General features: G+C 48.1%; 1 protein-coding gene across 1 annotated transcript; it reads right to left on the bottom strand.

Moving 5' to 3' along the window:
- Nucleotides 1-1,798: 1,798 nt before the first annotated feature.
- Nucleotides 1,799-15,471, bottom strand: ZNF251 (zinc finger protein 251). The gene is made up of 5 exons (XM_084750883.1): nucleotides 15,299-15,471; nucleotides 14,608-14,710; nucleotides 14,241-14,373; nucleotides 13,756-13,869; nucleotides 1,799-4,918 (listed from the first exon to the last, which is right to left on the bottom strand). Exons 2-5 carry the CDS (start codon nucleotides 14,635-14,637, stop codon nucleotides 3,297-3,299), a joined length of 1,899 nt encoding a protein of 632 aa, XP_084607009.1. The 5' UTR covers nucleotides 14,638-14,710; nucleotides 15,299-15,471; the 3' UTR covers nucleotides 1,799-3,296.
- Between the last annotated feature and the right edge of the window lie 148 nt (nucleotides 15,472-15,619).

Here is a 15,619-nt window from a genome sequence, read left to right as displayed (position 1 = left end):
GAGAAAGGGTAATTGATTACCCTTGGACATTTTAATGACAATCTGGGGAGGGGAATCAAGGGTTCTATTTTTCCAGTGAGACCTCATCAAAGTCCTTAAAGACAATTCTTAGGGGAGAAAAAAATTATATTTCTTGTTGATTCAGGGGCATTCCATTTTCTATTTAAACATCTCCCAAGGATGAACTTTTCCCCAGAAAAATTGGTAGTAAGCAAAGTGAAGGGAGAATTCTCTCTTCCACCTTTTTTTTTTTTTGAGGCGGGGTCTGTGTAGCCTTGGCTGTCCTGGACTCACTTTGTAGACCAGGCTGGCCTCGAACTCACAGCGATCTGCCTGCCTCTGCTTCCTGAGTCCTGGGATTAAAGGCGTGCACCACTACTGCCTGGCTTCTCTTCCACTTTTTGAAAAACACTATAATCAGTTTTCAGAAGAGGCAAAGAGTAACTAACATAGCTTCTTTTGTGTTCCAGATGCAGGAGCCAACCTATTGGAGAGAATTTGATGTCCAAATTAAGAGTTTGCTTAAAGCAGGCGCGGTAGCGCACGCCTGTAGTCCCAGCACTTGGGAGAGAGAAAGCAGCATACCTGCGCACTGGGCATGGGAGTGTTTGCATTTTTGATGTTTGTGGAACATTCTACAGATAGATCCTTGAGCCAGGCTCAGTAGCATACCTTTAATCCCAGCACTCAGAGGCAGAATTAGGCAGATCTCAGTGAGTTTGAGGGCAGCCTGGTCTACAAAGGTAGTCCAGGACAGCCAAGGCTACACAGAGAAACCTTGTCTCAAAAAACAAAAAACAAAAAAAGAGGAAAAAAAGTTCCTATTAGTCCAAGATCTTTTTTTTCTCTAAGGTTTATTATTTATACAATATTCTGCCTGCATGTATGCCTGCACACTAGAAGAGGGCACCAGATCTCATTGTAGATGGTTATGAGCCACCATGTGATTGCTGGGAATTGAACTCAGGACCTCTGGAAGAGCAGCCAGTGCTCTTAATCTCTGAGCCATCTCTCCAGCTCTGGTCCAAAATCTTAAGGAGCACTTAAACCAGAGTGTTAAAAGTAAACACCCTGTGATCTCCAACACATACGCTCTCCTTACTAAGATTACCCCAACAGTAGTTCAGGGTCACAGATTGAAGGGATGCTTTTTGGGCCTGCACCCTTGTAGCTGATAGCAGAGACCTTTTTTGCCTCCGAATGGAAGGACCCCATTCTTGGAGAAAGGAACAGTGTTAGTGGGTTTCCATGCTGTTTGGTCAGATGCTTGAACACATTTTGGAAAACTTTAGCCTCCCTCCCGAGATGTGCCTGATGATCTCCCGTGTGGGGACCACCAGAGCGAGGTTATCAACGCCACCATTAGCTTCCTTGTCAGTTAAGGATTGTGGGCATCAAAAATATGTAATTTGTTTAAGACAAGGTTAGGTACTTGGGCCATGTAGTCAGTCACGGCCAAAGGGCTGGGCCTGCTGCTGGTGCTGTCTACTCCCTCAGCTGAGTGTGGTGCCATGCAGCTCATCCCTGAGCAACAGTAACGTCCATCAGACAACCTTGCTTTCTAGGATGAGCTTCCCCATCTTTATTTTCAATTTTAATATGACTGGCAACCCTTCCATTTGTACTGCTTGCTAGTATTAATTATTTACTTGTTTGGTTTTGTTTTGGATAGGGTCTCAGGTAGCCTAGGCTGGTCTCGAATTTGCTCAGTGCTCAGTTTTTACAGCACTAGGGATCAAACCAGGGGTCTGTGCACACTAGGCAAGCACTGCCCTGAGTCACACCCCGTCACTACAGGTTGATGTTTTTCAGTCTTTTATTTGGCTTCATAAAGTCGAAGGAAACTGGGTATAAGAGTTCCTTAGCCACTGCAAATGCAACATTGATGGCTTATTCATACACCTTCCAGTAAAAAAGTACAATATAAATAAATATTATCAAGAGCCTCCGGTGTCTGCACTGACACTGGGGCACACAGCATGGTGGGTGTGCAGGACTCAAGCGGCCTGTGCCCATCCAACCACTCTTCACTGAGAAATGTTACACAGAGTTGGAGAGAACACAGCCTGCTCAACTTCCAAAAAAAGGTAGATTCAGTTCTCTAGGTGGAGGCACCCAACCTCACAGGATAACCCCGGAAGACAGTGAAAAACGGCAACACAACCAAACCCCCCCAATAAAAATAAAGTAAGAAACAATTCACACAAGTGTGTTGATAATGTTAAACAAAACAAAATAAGAGTCACAGTAAAAACAAGAAGTAAAATCTGGCAGGGCAGTGGTGGCACACACTTTTAATCCCAGCACTTGGGAGGCAGAGGCAGGTGGATCGCTGTGAGTTCAAGGCCAGCCTGGTCAACAAAATGAGTCAAGGACAGCCAGGACTACACAGAGTAACCCTGTCTTAAAAAACAAACAAACCAAAGTAAAATCTGAAATTCATTTCAAAACTGTTTTCTTTTTTGAGGCAGGGTCTATGTAGCTCCCGCTTGTCTGGAACCTCACAGAGATCTACCTGTCTCTGTTGCTCTAGTGCCTGGCAAAAACAATTTAAAAAACAAACAAGGACAGCACTTCTTTAAGGATACCCGGGGGGTCAAGTGGCAATCAGGCTGTGTTGGCAAAAGAGAACAGAAATTACAAGCTTTGTTTACTGTACATTATTAATTCAATGAAAATTAAAAAAAAAAAAGATGACAGCCACCAGAAGGACAATCTCCAGCAGTAGTTTTACTCTTTGTAGCTTTCCTTGTTGTCACTGTTGGCCCTAAGCACTGGTAACCACATCTGTCACTGTGTTGATGACTCTGTAGCCTCTACTCCTTGCCCCCCAAGTGCGCTCTCCCCCAAAGCTTCTGCCTCTTCTGCACCTAGAGAACCTACATTTAGTGCAGCCAGCCGCTGGCAGAGACCACACAGATGCTGCCACTCATGGCCACTGCTTGTCCTTAGCATCATTACCTCTCACAGTGGACAAGCCATATTCCCCCACATCTCTGGGTTTCTCTCTTACAATCACCAATGAAGAGATGTGCCATTATCTCCAAACCTTCCAGCAACTGCTCTTTAGTGTTGAAACTCAACCCCGTGGTAAGAGCCTGAACGTGACTTGGTGCTAAGGTGGCCTGCTGCACCGAGTCAGTCAGGACCCTGGGCATGGGGGATCGGGTGGGTGGACACAACAGGCCACGTGGCCTCAGCCTCCTAACATGCAAGTCTGTTCGCAATAGTTTACTTCACTTTCACTATGCCATCCTACGTAATATAAAAACAAAGTTTCTAAATTGTTTATCACATTAAAAATGTCTTCCTTGAAAAATCTTTTTGATATGAATTAAGTATCTGTCAGATCCGTCATTCAACTGTGGTTTCTCTCCAACACGAGTTACGTGATGTTGAGTCAGGGGTGACACCCCACTACCAGCTTTACCACCACATTCCTGGCATTTATAGGGTTTCTCCCCAGCCTGGATTTTCTGATATTCCATGGACTGTGAGGAAGTGCTAAAAGTTTTCCCACATTCGTTACAACCCCGGGGTTTTTCATCACTTCGTATTGTCCACTGCAGAACAAGTTTTGCACTGTGGCTGAAGGTCCTGCCATGTCTCTCTCCAGTGGACAGACGGCTGGAGTCATACACAAAACCTGGGCCACACTCAAATTCCTGCGGGTTCTCGCCCATGTGAACCCGCTGATGCTGAGTGAGGGCTGACCTCCTGCTGAAGGCCTTCCCACAGAGACCACATTCGTACGGCTTCTCTCCGGTGTGAACACGCTGGTGCAGGGTGAGCTGGGAACTCTGGATGAAGGCCTTCCCGCACTCGGTGCACTGGTAGGGCTTCTCCCCTGTGTGCACCCTGCGGTGCTGCATCAGAGTGGAGCTGCGGCTGAAGGCTTTGCCACACTCAGCGCAAACATACGGCTTCTCCCCAGTGTGGATCCTCACGTGCTCAGTCAGATGGGAATTGAAGCCAAAGGCTCTTCCACATTCGCCACACACGTAGGGCTTCTCCCCGGTGTGAACCCTGTGGTGAAGAAAGAGGCTGGAGCTCTGACTGAAGGCTTTCCCGCACTGACTGCACTTGTGGGGCTTCTCTCCTGTGTGAATCCTCTGGTGCTGGATAAGGCTTGCGTTTCGACTGAACGCCTTGCCACACCAACTGCACCCGTGGGGCTTCTCCCCCGTGTGGATCCTCTGGTGCTGAGTTAGCTGAGGACTCTGACTGAAGGCTTTCCCACACTCGTTACACTTATACGGCTTCTCTCCTGTGTGTATTATACGATGTTGGATAAGGCTTGAACTCCTGCTGAAAGCCTTTCCACATTCATTACACCCAAAGGGCTTTTCTCCAGTGTGAATTCTCTGATGCAGTCGGAGATAGGAATTGAGCCCAAAAGTTTTCCCACATTCATCACACTTAAACGGTTTATTCCCAGTGTGAATTCGCTGGTGGAGGATAAGATTCGAGCTGTGAGTAAAGGCCCGCCCACAAGGACCACACTCATAAGGCTTTTCCCCAGTGTGACTTCTGCGGTGCCGACTTAGGTCGGAATTATATTTAAATGTTTTATTGCATATGTCGCATTTAAAGATCCTCTGCCCTGTTTTACTTCTTGGAATTGTAACGACACTTTGGCTGGGATTCAAGTGTCTGTCAAATGCAGAAGCCGGAGCGTTCTCAGGAAGTTGTTCCCTACAGACCGGCCAGTCCTTTTTAGCACCTCTCTTCAGACTCTGAGCAGCAGGGCTTCCGTGGCGCCCTTCTCCCTGACCTTCATGGTCCCAAGCTTCCTGGGACTTAGCTGTTTGCGAATTAGCCCTTGGGAACTTTTGTGCTATTAATTCTGGGGTTTTCACTTCCTCTGAACATTTCTGGTTTAAAATGGATCGCTCCTTCTCAGTCTCAATCTCAGAATCTGTTAAACAGAAAGCACAAACGCATGACTAGAGAAACCCTTGTCAGCAGAAATGATGATCTGCTTCATGTTTCCGTGCGTTATTATGTATCAGGCGTGAAGACGCACACCTCTAATCCCGGCACTTGAGGCAGAGGAATGCAGATCTCTGTAGTACAAGGCAAGCCTGGTCTACGTGGTGAGTTTCAGGATAGTCAGGGCTACATGGGACCCTGTCGATAGATAGACAGACAGACAGACAGACAGATAGATAGATAGATAGATGCTATTATGCAAAAGTCAGATGTTTTAATAGAAAGATATGACAAAATCCAGAAATAGAGTCAATCAACCAGCAGAATGAAGACAGTAATTTTCATTAGTCATCAAAGAAAGGGGGGAGCCAAACAAACTGCCAGTGTTAAATTAGCTAATTTAACCTACTCTACAAATACAAGGCCAAGCACGTGCTAGTTCCAGAACACAACAGGAAGACAGACATGGTCTCTGGTCTCAAAAAGCTTATGTTTTATTCAGGAAGACAGATGATGATTCTTTTGGGGAGGGGTTTTAGTTTAGTTTTGTGGGGTTTTTTTGTAAAGATTTATTTATTATGTATACAGTGTTCTTCCTACAGGCCAGAAGAGGACATCAGATCACATTATAGATGGTTGTGAACCACCATGTGGTTGTTGGGAATTGAACTCAGGACCTCTGGAAGAACACCCAGTGTTCTTAACCTCTGAGCCCTCTTCTGGCCTGCAGGTGTACATGCAGGCAGAACACTGTAAACATAATAAATAAATACATCTTTAAAATTTTTTTTTGTTTGTTTTGTTTTTCAAGACAGGATTTCTCTGTGTAGCCTTGACTGACCTGGACTGCCTTTGTATACCAGGCTGGCCTTGAACTCACATTGTTCTGCTTGTCTCTGCCTCCCCAGGTGCTAGGATTAAAGGTGGGTGCCACCACCATGCCCAGCTGAGTCCAGGAATTAAAGAGTTCTCACCATGGCCAGAGCAGGTACGAAGTGGATGGGCAGAGAGAGGGACAGGCTCAGAGGGCTGAGAAGAATGGACGTAAGAATCGAAAAACCAAACCATCCCAAACCAAACCAAAAGAATCAATATATTAGGCCAGCCTGATCTACAAAGTGAGTCCAGGACAGCCAAGGCTACACAGAGAAACTCTAACTTGAAAAACAAAAAAAACAACAAAAAAATTTATTCAAAGGATCAGAAGCCTTCCACTGACCTCTGCAAGCATTACACACACACACACACACACACACACACACACAGAGTAAAATAAACCTTTATCCCATGTGCCTGTTCACATGCATCACATGAGCGAATATAGCAGTAATGGCATGCTATTCATAACTGTGGGGAGATGAGGAAGGACATAGATGTGCAAAACCCAGACAACTGTCTAAACCCAGCTCTACTCAGATAACAGAATACCTTTCTACATAGTAGTGGAAGAACTTCTAATTAAAGGAAAGTCTTTGATATATTGTAAAAGTGAATAAGTTTCAAATTTGATATACAGAATAAACCAGATTTTATATATAAAAAAAGCATATGCATGTGTTAAATGTTAGTGCAAACTGCCATGTGGGCTTGGCAATTTCTCTGAGGAAAATTTAAGAGCTCACTCTGTAGAGCAGGCTGGCCTTAACAGAGATCCACCTTGCCTCTGCCTCCCAAGACCTGGACCAAAGGCCTGCGCCATGACCGCCTGGCTGAGCAAAAGTTTTTAATTACTGAGTCAAGGCTGAAAAGTGGGCGTGGTAGTACTTCCATGCAGACGTAGGCAGGAGGACCTGGTCAAGGTTAGACTTGGCTATAAAGCATGTTTGAGCCCACAAGACACTGTATCTCAAAACTAGAGGAGGGCCTACCATACAGCTCAATAAAGGTGCGTGCTGCCAGGACTGAGAGCGTGAGTTTGGACCCTGAAGCCCTACATAACAGAAGGAAAGAACTGACTCCCGTAAGTCACACATACTGTGTGCACCATCCGCCCCATTCCCGCCCTGCAACTCACAAACATCAGATAAACACAAAACCTTAAAAATAAAAAAAAAGAACAAAAGAAAGAAAGAAAAGAAAGCCACCAGGCACAGTGGCACTCTGGGAGGCAGAGGCTGGCGGATCGCTGAGTTCGAGGGTAGCCTGATCTACAAAGTGAGTCCAGGATAGCCAAGGCTACACAGAGAAACCCTGTCTTTCATCAGTCATTTGCTTTCGCTTTCTGCCAGATGTAAGCTATATGAGCTAATTATCATGACAACTGGAGTTGTCCTCCTAACTATAATACCAGGCGCTATTTCTCGTCTGCTTGCATTATTATACAAGAAATAATAAACAGCATCACACATTGCAATCATTGCTCCTAAATATGCTTCAAAGAAAAAAAAAAGGCAGAGCCTACAGAATGGGAGAAAAAAAAAATCTTTCAAACTATATATCAGACATCAATTTAGTATGTAGAATATATCAAAAATTGCAAAACTTAAAACAATAAAACCCCTGAAGCCGTCCACATACTAAATGAGTTAATGAACAGAACAGTTTTTAAAACAAACAGAAGTGGCATCAGTTGTGGTGGTCAGGTATCTGGCACTTGAGGAATGTAGGCAGCTGGGCATGGTGGCGCACACCTGTAATCCCAGCACTCAGGAGGCAGAGACAGGCGGATCTCTATAAATTCGAGGCTAGCCTGGTCTACAACAGAAACCCTGTCCCTAAAAACGAAAAAAGGAGGAGGAAGAGGAGGAGGTGGAGGAGGAGGAGGAGGAGGAAGAGGAGGAGATGGGCTGCGGGTGCAGCTCAGTGGGGAGTAAAGTCCCTGCCTAGCATACATAATCCCCCGAATTTAATCTCAGCACAGCAATACATGCTTATAATCATAGCACTTGGGAGGAAGAGAGAGGGAAAACAAGAGCTCAAGACCAGCCTGAGCTGTGCCATCCCTTAACCTGCCCATCCTTCTCTGAAAGGACACACTTTGTTCTGAATCTCGAATGCTTAGGAAGCCACAAGCTGTCCCAGGACACGCGTCACAGTGGGTGTCCCCACACAGTGGTGCATCCTTATCACCCAATTGCCACAGTTTAGGTTCAATCTTTTTAAAATATTTATTGGTGTGGCTGGGTGTGGTAGGACACACCTGTAATCCTAGCACTCAGAGGCAGGTGGATTGATGTGAGTTCGAGGCCAACCTGGTCTACAAAGAGAGTTTCACCGGGACAGCCTTACACAGAGAAACCCTGTCTCGAAAAAAAATACTTTATCATTACGTGCGCACGTGACATGTCTGTGTGGGAGCATGTGCCCTGGCAAGCAGATGAGGACAGAGGACGCCCTCAGGAGTTGGTTCTCTCCTACCGTTCCATGGGTTCTGGTTTTCAAAGTCAGGTTGCCAGGTTTGTGTTTCAAGTGTCTTTTTCCACTGGGCCGTCTTGCTGGCCCAGGGCTCAATCTTGATGTTGTACACAGCATGAGTTCTGACAAACTCTGACAAACCAATGGCGTGGATTCGCCACTGTGGTGCCACACAAGTGTTTCAATGCTGTAGAAACTTCCTATGTCCTACCTAGTTACCTCCAGCCCTTCCTCGCTGGCACTCAGTACTTTACTGTGCCTAGTTGTTTTTACTTTTTTAAGGGAAAGGGGTTAATATAAGATCTCATGCTGTTCATGCTGCCCTTGACTTTCTTATGTAGCCAGAATGATTCTTTTTTGTTTGTTTGTTTGTTTGTTTTGGTTTTGGTTTTTTTGAGACAGGGTTTCTCTGTGTAGCCTTGGCTGCCCTGAACTCACTTTGTAGACCAGGCTGGCCTCGAACTCCTCTGCCTCCCGAGTGCTGGGATTAACGGCATGCGCCACCACACCCGGCTGCCAGAATGATTCTTAAGTTAAATTATATAAATACTCCAAAGATGAAGTCTTAGTACATTCAAGGTCTTAAAAGAAAACTACCAAACCCTGTTAAAGACATACCAGAGGAGGAAATAAACAAAGAGAGTCCATGTTTACAATGGAATAGTATTGTCAACATGCTAACTCTTTCCAAATTGGTCTATAGAGTCAATAAATCCAAATAAGAGCATTAGCAGTTTATGTCATTGGTGAATATCAACAAACACCCCAGTGTTTATATGGCAATGTAAAAGACCACAAATAGCTCACTATGGAAGAAAAAGGGCTGAACTGATACTATCTGATTTCAAAACTTAACGATAAAGCTTTAATCACCAAGGCAGTGTGGCACTGGCAAACATCAAGGAAATGATCTGACAATCATGGGAGCAGCATCGACACTGCCAGTATAAAAAACTACATAGATATCAGCGGACCTTTGACAGGAGCAGAGGTACACAATGGAGAAAGATCAGGCCTCAACAAATACTAGATGTCCACACGCCAATTAAAACAACAACAACAACAACAAAGAACTGTCTTGGCTTGCTCATACTTATTCTGCTGCTACAGGCAACTGCTTAGCCAACAGTCATTTTATCACACTTGTGATCAAGATGGTGTGTTGTTAGTGCTGTGATCTCAGACACGGATGATAGTCTCACTTTGTCCTGATCTGGGTTCCATCTTTGTTTTTATATTGATTGTTTGTGGGGTGTATCGCGGTGTCCTGTGCAGTGCCCTATGCAGTGCCCTGTGCAGCAGTGTCCTGTGCAGCACCCTGTGCAGCGCCCTGTGTAGTGCCCTGTGCAGCGCGCTGTGTAGTGCCCTGTGCAGGGCCCTGTGTAGTGCCCGTGCAGTGCCCTGTGCAGCGCCCTGTGCAGCACCCTGTGCAGTGTCCTGTGTAGTACCCTGTGCAGCGTCCTGTGTAGCGCCCTGTACAGCGCCCTGTGCAGTGTCCTGTGTAGCACCCTGTGCAGCGTCCTGTGCAGCGCCCTGTGCAGGGCCCTGTACATCGCCCTGTGCAGTGTCCTGTGCAACGCCCTGTGTAGTACCCTGTGCAGCGCCCTGTGCAGTGTTCTATGCAACGCCCTGTGTAGTACCCTGTGCAGTGTCCTGTGCAGTGTCCTGTACAGCGCCCTGTGTAGTACCCTGTGCAGTGTCCTGTGTAGTGCCCTGTACAGCGCCCTGTGCAGCGCCCTGTATAGTATCCTGTGTAGTGTCCTGTGTAGTACCCTGTGCAGTGTCCTGTGGAGGGAGTTGGTTCTCTCCTTCCACTGTGTAAGTTATGGGATCTGATGACTGAACTCAGGTTTTCAGGCTTTGAGTGAGTGAGTGAATGCCTTGACTCACTGAGGACACCTGCTGGCCTGCCATGGACTTTTCTTCTCAGGCTAGTCCCCACTGAGGGTCCAGAAATTTGTCAGTCACAGATGATTATTTCCTACTTTACACAGTTGGCTTTGACCTCCGTTCTCTGAGAGCCATGAAAGTTGTTTGCAGTGTTGAACTTTTTGAGACAGGGTTGCCATATAGCCCAGGTTAGCATCAAACTCACTTATATAGCTGAGGTGGACCTTAAATTCCTGATCCTTTTACCTGTACTGTCCAAATGCCAGAATTACAGGTATACACTACCAGGATCAAACCCCAGTTCATGCTGCAGCAAACTGAGCCATACAATACTCTCAGCTCATTTCCCCCTTTTTAAAAAACAAACTAGAGCTGGTTGTGGTGATGCGTGCCTTTTGTTTGTTTGTTTGTTTTTGCTTTCCGAGACAGGGTTTCTCTGTGTAGCCTTGGCTGTCCTGGACTCCCTTTGTAGACCAGGCTGGCCTCGAACTCACAGCGATCTGCCAGCCTCCACCTCCCGAGTGCTGGGATGAAAGGCGTGCACCACCATGTCTGGCTGACATCTTCCTGCCTCTGCGTTCGTGCACTGGGATCATAGATGTGTATCGTCATACTTGCTGATTTTTTGTTTTGTTTTGTTTTTGTTTTTCGAGTCAGGGTCTCCCTGTGTTAGCCCTGGCTGTCCTGGACACACTTTGTAGACCCGAACTCACATCGATGATGAGTGCTGGGATTGAAGGTGCGCCCCACCACGCCCGGCCATACTTGTTGATTTTTTAAATTTCATGTACATTGATGTTTTACCTGGATGTATGTCTGTGTGAGGGTGTTCGATCCCCCCGGAACTGGAGTTACGGACAGTTGTGAGCTGCCATTCGGGTGCTAGAAATTGAACCCGGGTCCTCTAGAAGAGCAGCCAACACTCTTACCCACTAAACCACCTCTCCAGCACCGATGATTTTTTTTTATTAACTTTACGATGGTGCAAAAATGATAAGTATTCAGTAGGTACCTATTTCACGTTTTGAATTTTGATATTTTTCTAGGCTAACAACATGCAGCATGACCCTGTCTTGTAATTCCAGGCAGTAGCAGCACGCCACAGCTCCCAGTCAATCCTAAGGACATAAGGATAAAATAAACTCTACTATAACTGTGTGGTTTAGGCTGGATATCGAGAAAGTAGAAATAAGAACTTAATTTTCAACAGATGATCATCTCCACTTACAGTGTTTATTAGGACATAACCCCATTGTAAATCATGGAACACCTATTAACTGTGAAATTTAAAGTGTGTGTGTGTGTGTGTGTGTGTGTGTGTGTGTGTGTACACACACACATATTATATATAGCTAAAATAAAGAATGGTAGGACATTGTAAAAGGCAAGAGAAAAGAACAGAAATAAAACCAAAAGTTTTTAAAGGAAACAAGTGCAAAACATACTGGCATGGTGGCTAATGCCAGAACGTGGGAGGTGTAAGCAGATCAAGAGGTCAAGGCCAGATTCAAATATGTAGTAAGTTGGGCATGATGGTGCACTTGGGAGGCAGATACAGGTGGAGCTCTGTGAGTTCAAGGTCAGCCTAATCTGAATAGTCAAGGACAGCCAGGACTACATAGAGACCCTGTCTCAAATCAAGATAAAAAACAAACAAGAACAAAACCTCCAAGAAAATAACAACAAAAAAATTATCATCTATTAAATACTGCATCGTGGCTAAGGATGCGGCTCAATGGTAGAGTGCTTGCCTAGCCTGCAAAAGTTCCGGAGGCTGGCCAGGCGTGGTGGCACACACCTCTAATTCCAGCACTGGGAAGGCAAAGGCAGACAGCTCTGTGAGTTCGAGGCCAGCCTGGTCCTGAGTTCCAGGACAGCCAGGGCTACACAGAGAAACCCTGCCCAGGGGGGAAAGGAACAACAAAAGCATTGATAGACTGAACACAGATAGTCAAAGACAGGATGAGATAGCTAATGGCACCCAAACTGAAAGAATAGTTAAACAAGCAAACAAACAAACACAAAGGGGGGAAAGGAACAACAAAAGCATTGATAGACTGAACACAGATAGTCAAAGACAGGATGAGATAGCTAATGGCACCCAAACTGAAAGAATAGTTAAACAAGCAAACAAACAAACACAAATCAGGAAAGCCTGAACCACACCACCGCCCTCACCAGTTTTTTTTTTGTTTGTTTGTTTGTTTTTTTTGTTTTTTCGAGACAGGGTTTCTCTGTGTAGCCTTGGCCATCCTGGACTCACTTTGTAGACCAGGCTGGCCTCGAACTCATAGCGATCCGCCTGCCTCTGCCTCCCGAGTGCTGGGATTAAAGGCGTGCGCCACCACGCCCGGCCCTCACCAGTTTAAATGGCAACGCACAATCCTATGACTACAGAACACTCGCCTTTTTCTAAAACATGGATATTGTTGTGGTTTGAATGAGAAATGTCTCCCTCGGGCTGTCGTATCTGAATACTTGGCCCCTACTTGGTAGGACTCTTTGGGAAGGTCATGGAACCTTCAGGAGATGGAGCCTTGCTGAAGGACTTCCTGTCCCCACCCACGTGTCACCTAGTCACCTCGTTTTGCAGATGGCATGGGATCACTCTGTGCCCTGAGCCAGGCTCCCCTCCAGCATGGGCTCTATCCCCTCTTGAACTCTAGGCACAGAACAAAACAGGACAGAGCCAGGCGTGGTGGTGCACGCCTTTAATCGCAGCACTCGGGAGGCAGAGGCAGGTGGATCGCTGTGAGTTCGAGGTCAGCCTGGTCTACCAAATGAGTCCAGGACAGCCAAGGCTACACAGAGAAACCCTGTCTCGAAAAACAAAACAAAACAAAAAAACAGGACAGAGAGGAACAATAAGAGCAGAAAACAGAATGGGCCTCAGTAAAGCAGAACAAAAACAAAACAAAACAAACATCAAAAAGGCCAGGTACGGTTGCCCATGCCTATCACCCTCGCACTAGACAGGCAGAGGCAGGAGGGTCAGGAGTTCAAGGCCAGCCCTAGCTACATGAGATGGCGGAGACGAGGGGAAGACAGGGAGGGTGCAAGGAGACAACTATGTGAAGAGCACTAATGACCCAAGCGCGGGTGGTGTGTGCTTGGCGTCCCAGCTGCTACAGAGGCTGAGGCTCCAGGAAGGATGGTTCGAGTCTAGGTGTCTGGGACACGCTTCGGCTACACATAAAGACCCCCGTGTCAAGAAAGAGAGAAAGGCAGTATCACTGGACGGAACACCGGGGGCTGAAGACGAAGGACTGAAGGAGAAAGGGGTACGATACAGAACCTGTGACTTGCGTGAACAGAGAAAGTATAGTCTATACAAAAGTTAACGGAAGTGTGAAAAAGAACAAAACGTGTTACGACCAGACACTACAATTTTTTCTTTTGTTTTGTTTAAGGCAAAGCAAAAATGGACCGGCAAAGGAAACCCTTTTGCGCATGTCTCTTACTGAGGGCTGCACTGCGCACCATCGCCCGGCGCCGCCTTCACTTCTAACCCCTCACCTCCAGCCACCACAGGCAGCGCCGGGAGGCCATTCCTGAGAGCAGCCTCTAGCTCCTGCTCACCTGTCTGGCGGCTTCTCAAGACTTGTGGTTCTTCAGCCCCCAGAAGATCCAGGACCCACAGCTCCTCCTCTTGCTCCAGCTGGGAAATCAGCTCTGGCTTAGGGACCGGAAATCCTGTTAAGGGTGAGGACCCTGGATGAGCTGCTGCAGCCTGGGAGAGGGTGGAGGAGGGGGAGATGGGGGGGGGGGGGGCTGCCTGCTGGGACTGTCGTACTACATGGGAGTATTTTGCCTGCATTCGCACACTGGTCAGGGGAGGCCAACGGGCAAGAAAGTCCAAGTGCCTAAGAACGCTACGATTAGATAGATAAGACGGACTGTGAGGTCATCGGCGACAAGGAAAATCCTCCCTAGAACTAGGTAGATTGGTACCTGGGGACACGTAGAATTCTCATTTCTTTGAGAATCAAAGAGCCAGATCAGCCCCCTAAGTCCCTTAGTGCGTCCCCATTGTGAGCCACGCACGACTCCAGGGCAGTTCTCACCCAGCGAGGCCACGTTCCCGTAGTTCTCCAACATCACATCCCGGTACAGGGCCCGCTCCTGAGGGCCAAGCTGCTGCCCTTCTGCCCTGGAGAAGTACACAGCCACATCCTGGAAGGTCAGAGGCATCTCGCCCTGGAACGACAAATATGCCGAGAGTGCGTGCACCAGCGGCGTGCCTTCCTGATCTCTGCTGGGGTAGCAGAGCTGAGGCCGATGGATCAGGAAGGACTAATCGAACCCCGAGCGCTATCCCTACAAGGGGTGTCAGTCTGCATCCTGGTCTTTTCCGGGGTCACTCTCTGCTCACTTCACAGCTCTAGAGGAGACAGCTCGCGCCCAGGGCAGTGGGGAGAAAGAATAACTCACCGGAGCCCGGGAGCAGGGCTTGGCAGCCATCTGGGCCGTGAACCACCTTGGAATCCGTGGTAGGCAGGAGGCAGCCGGGGCCTGAGGCCTCCCCAACTTTACTCTCAGGGAGAGAAAACAGACAAACTCAGCCCCATTCAGCTGGGGCAGTGGACTGATGGTCAGAGGAAGCCGTCAGACCTTGCTTCACAAAGTGGCCTTCCGGAGTGCACTGAAGCCGTGAGAGCCAGCGTGTGACCTGGCCCGTGCTGCTATCCAAACTGAGAACTGCCCCAAGCAGTGCCATGCACCAGGACACCAAGAGTGGGTGCATAGCACCGCCTCAGCCTTAGAGAGGCAGCCTGGAAAAGGCTGCGGGCCTCCCCGCGGTAGGCCTCACAAGATTGCCGGTGTGAGGGGACACGAAATAGGCGGCGAGGGTCAGCTCTGGGCAAACCCTAAAGGCCGTCGTCCTTCACATCCGTGCCTCCCAAGGCCCTGTCGCCGCCAGCGGCTTGTCCCTCCCACCAGTCCTCCCGCTGCTGGGTGGCCCGGGTGGCCACGATCGCTGCCCGTTCCACCATCCCTCCTCCCGGGTGTCGCGGCATCATCAGCGCCCTTGGCCAGAAGCTGAAGAAGCCAGCCCGAGACCCTGCCTGCCGGCTGGCTGTCCTTGCCCACCTGCAAGGCGACAGGACCGCGGGAGCCTCACCTTGGCCAGGGCCCTCTGAACCAGCCACCCACCTAAACCTAGACGGGCCCGCGCTGAGGGGGGCAAGCCGACTGCCAACTGGGGGCGGAACAGCCAAGCTGCGCACGCGCGCGGCTCCGGTCGCCGAGCACTTCCGGAGCTGCTTTAGGGTCTCAGAGACCGGCGCCCCTACGCACGGACTGGGCGGGGCCCAAAGGATGCTCACCAGGCTGCTGCCAGTGCTGGCCGGATCCGCTCTCTGTTTCAACCAGATAAGATCTGCGCTGCGCCGCTTCTCCTCTTTTGTTCTAACTAAAGTAGATACAGGTTAACTCCCGGGCT

The sequence above is a fragment of the Acomys minous genome, assembly GCF_964271855.1.
Source record: "Acomys minous genome assembly, chromosome: 12".
NCBI lineage: Eukaryota > Metazoa > Chordata > Mammalia > Rodentia > Muridae > Acomys > Acomys minous.
This window is presented reverse-complemented; position numbering and strand designations above follow the sequence as displayed.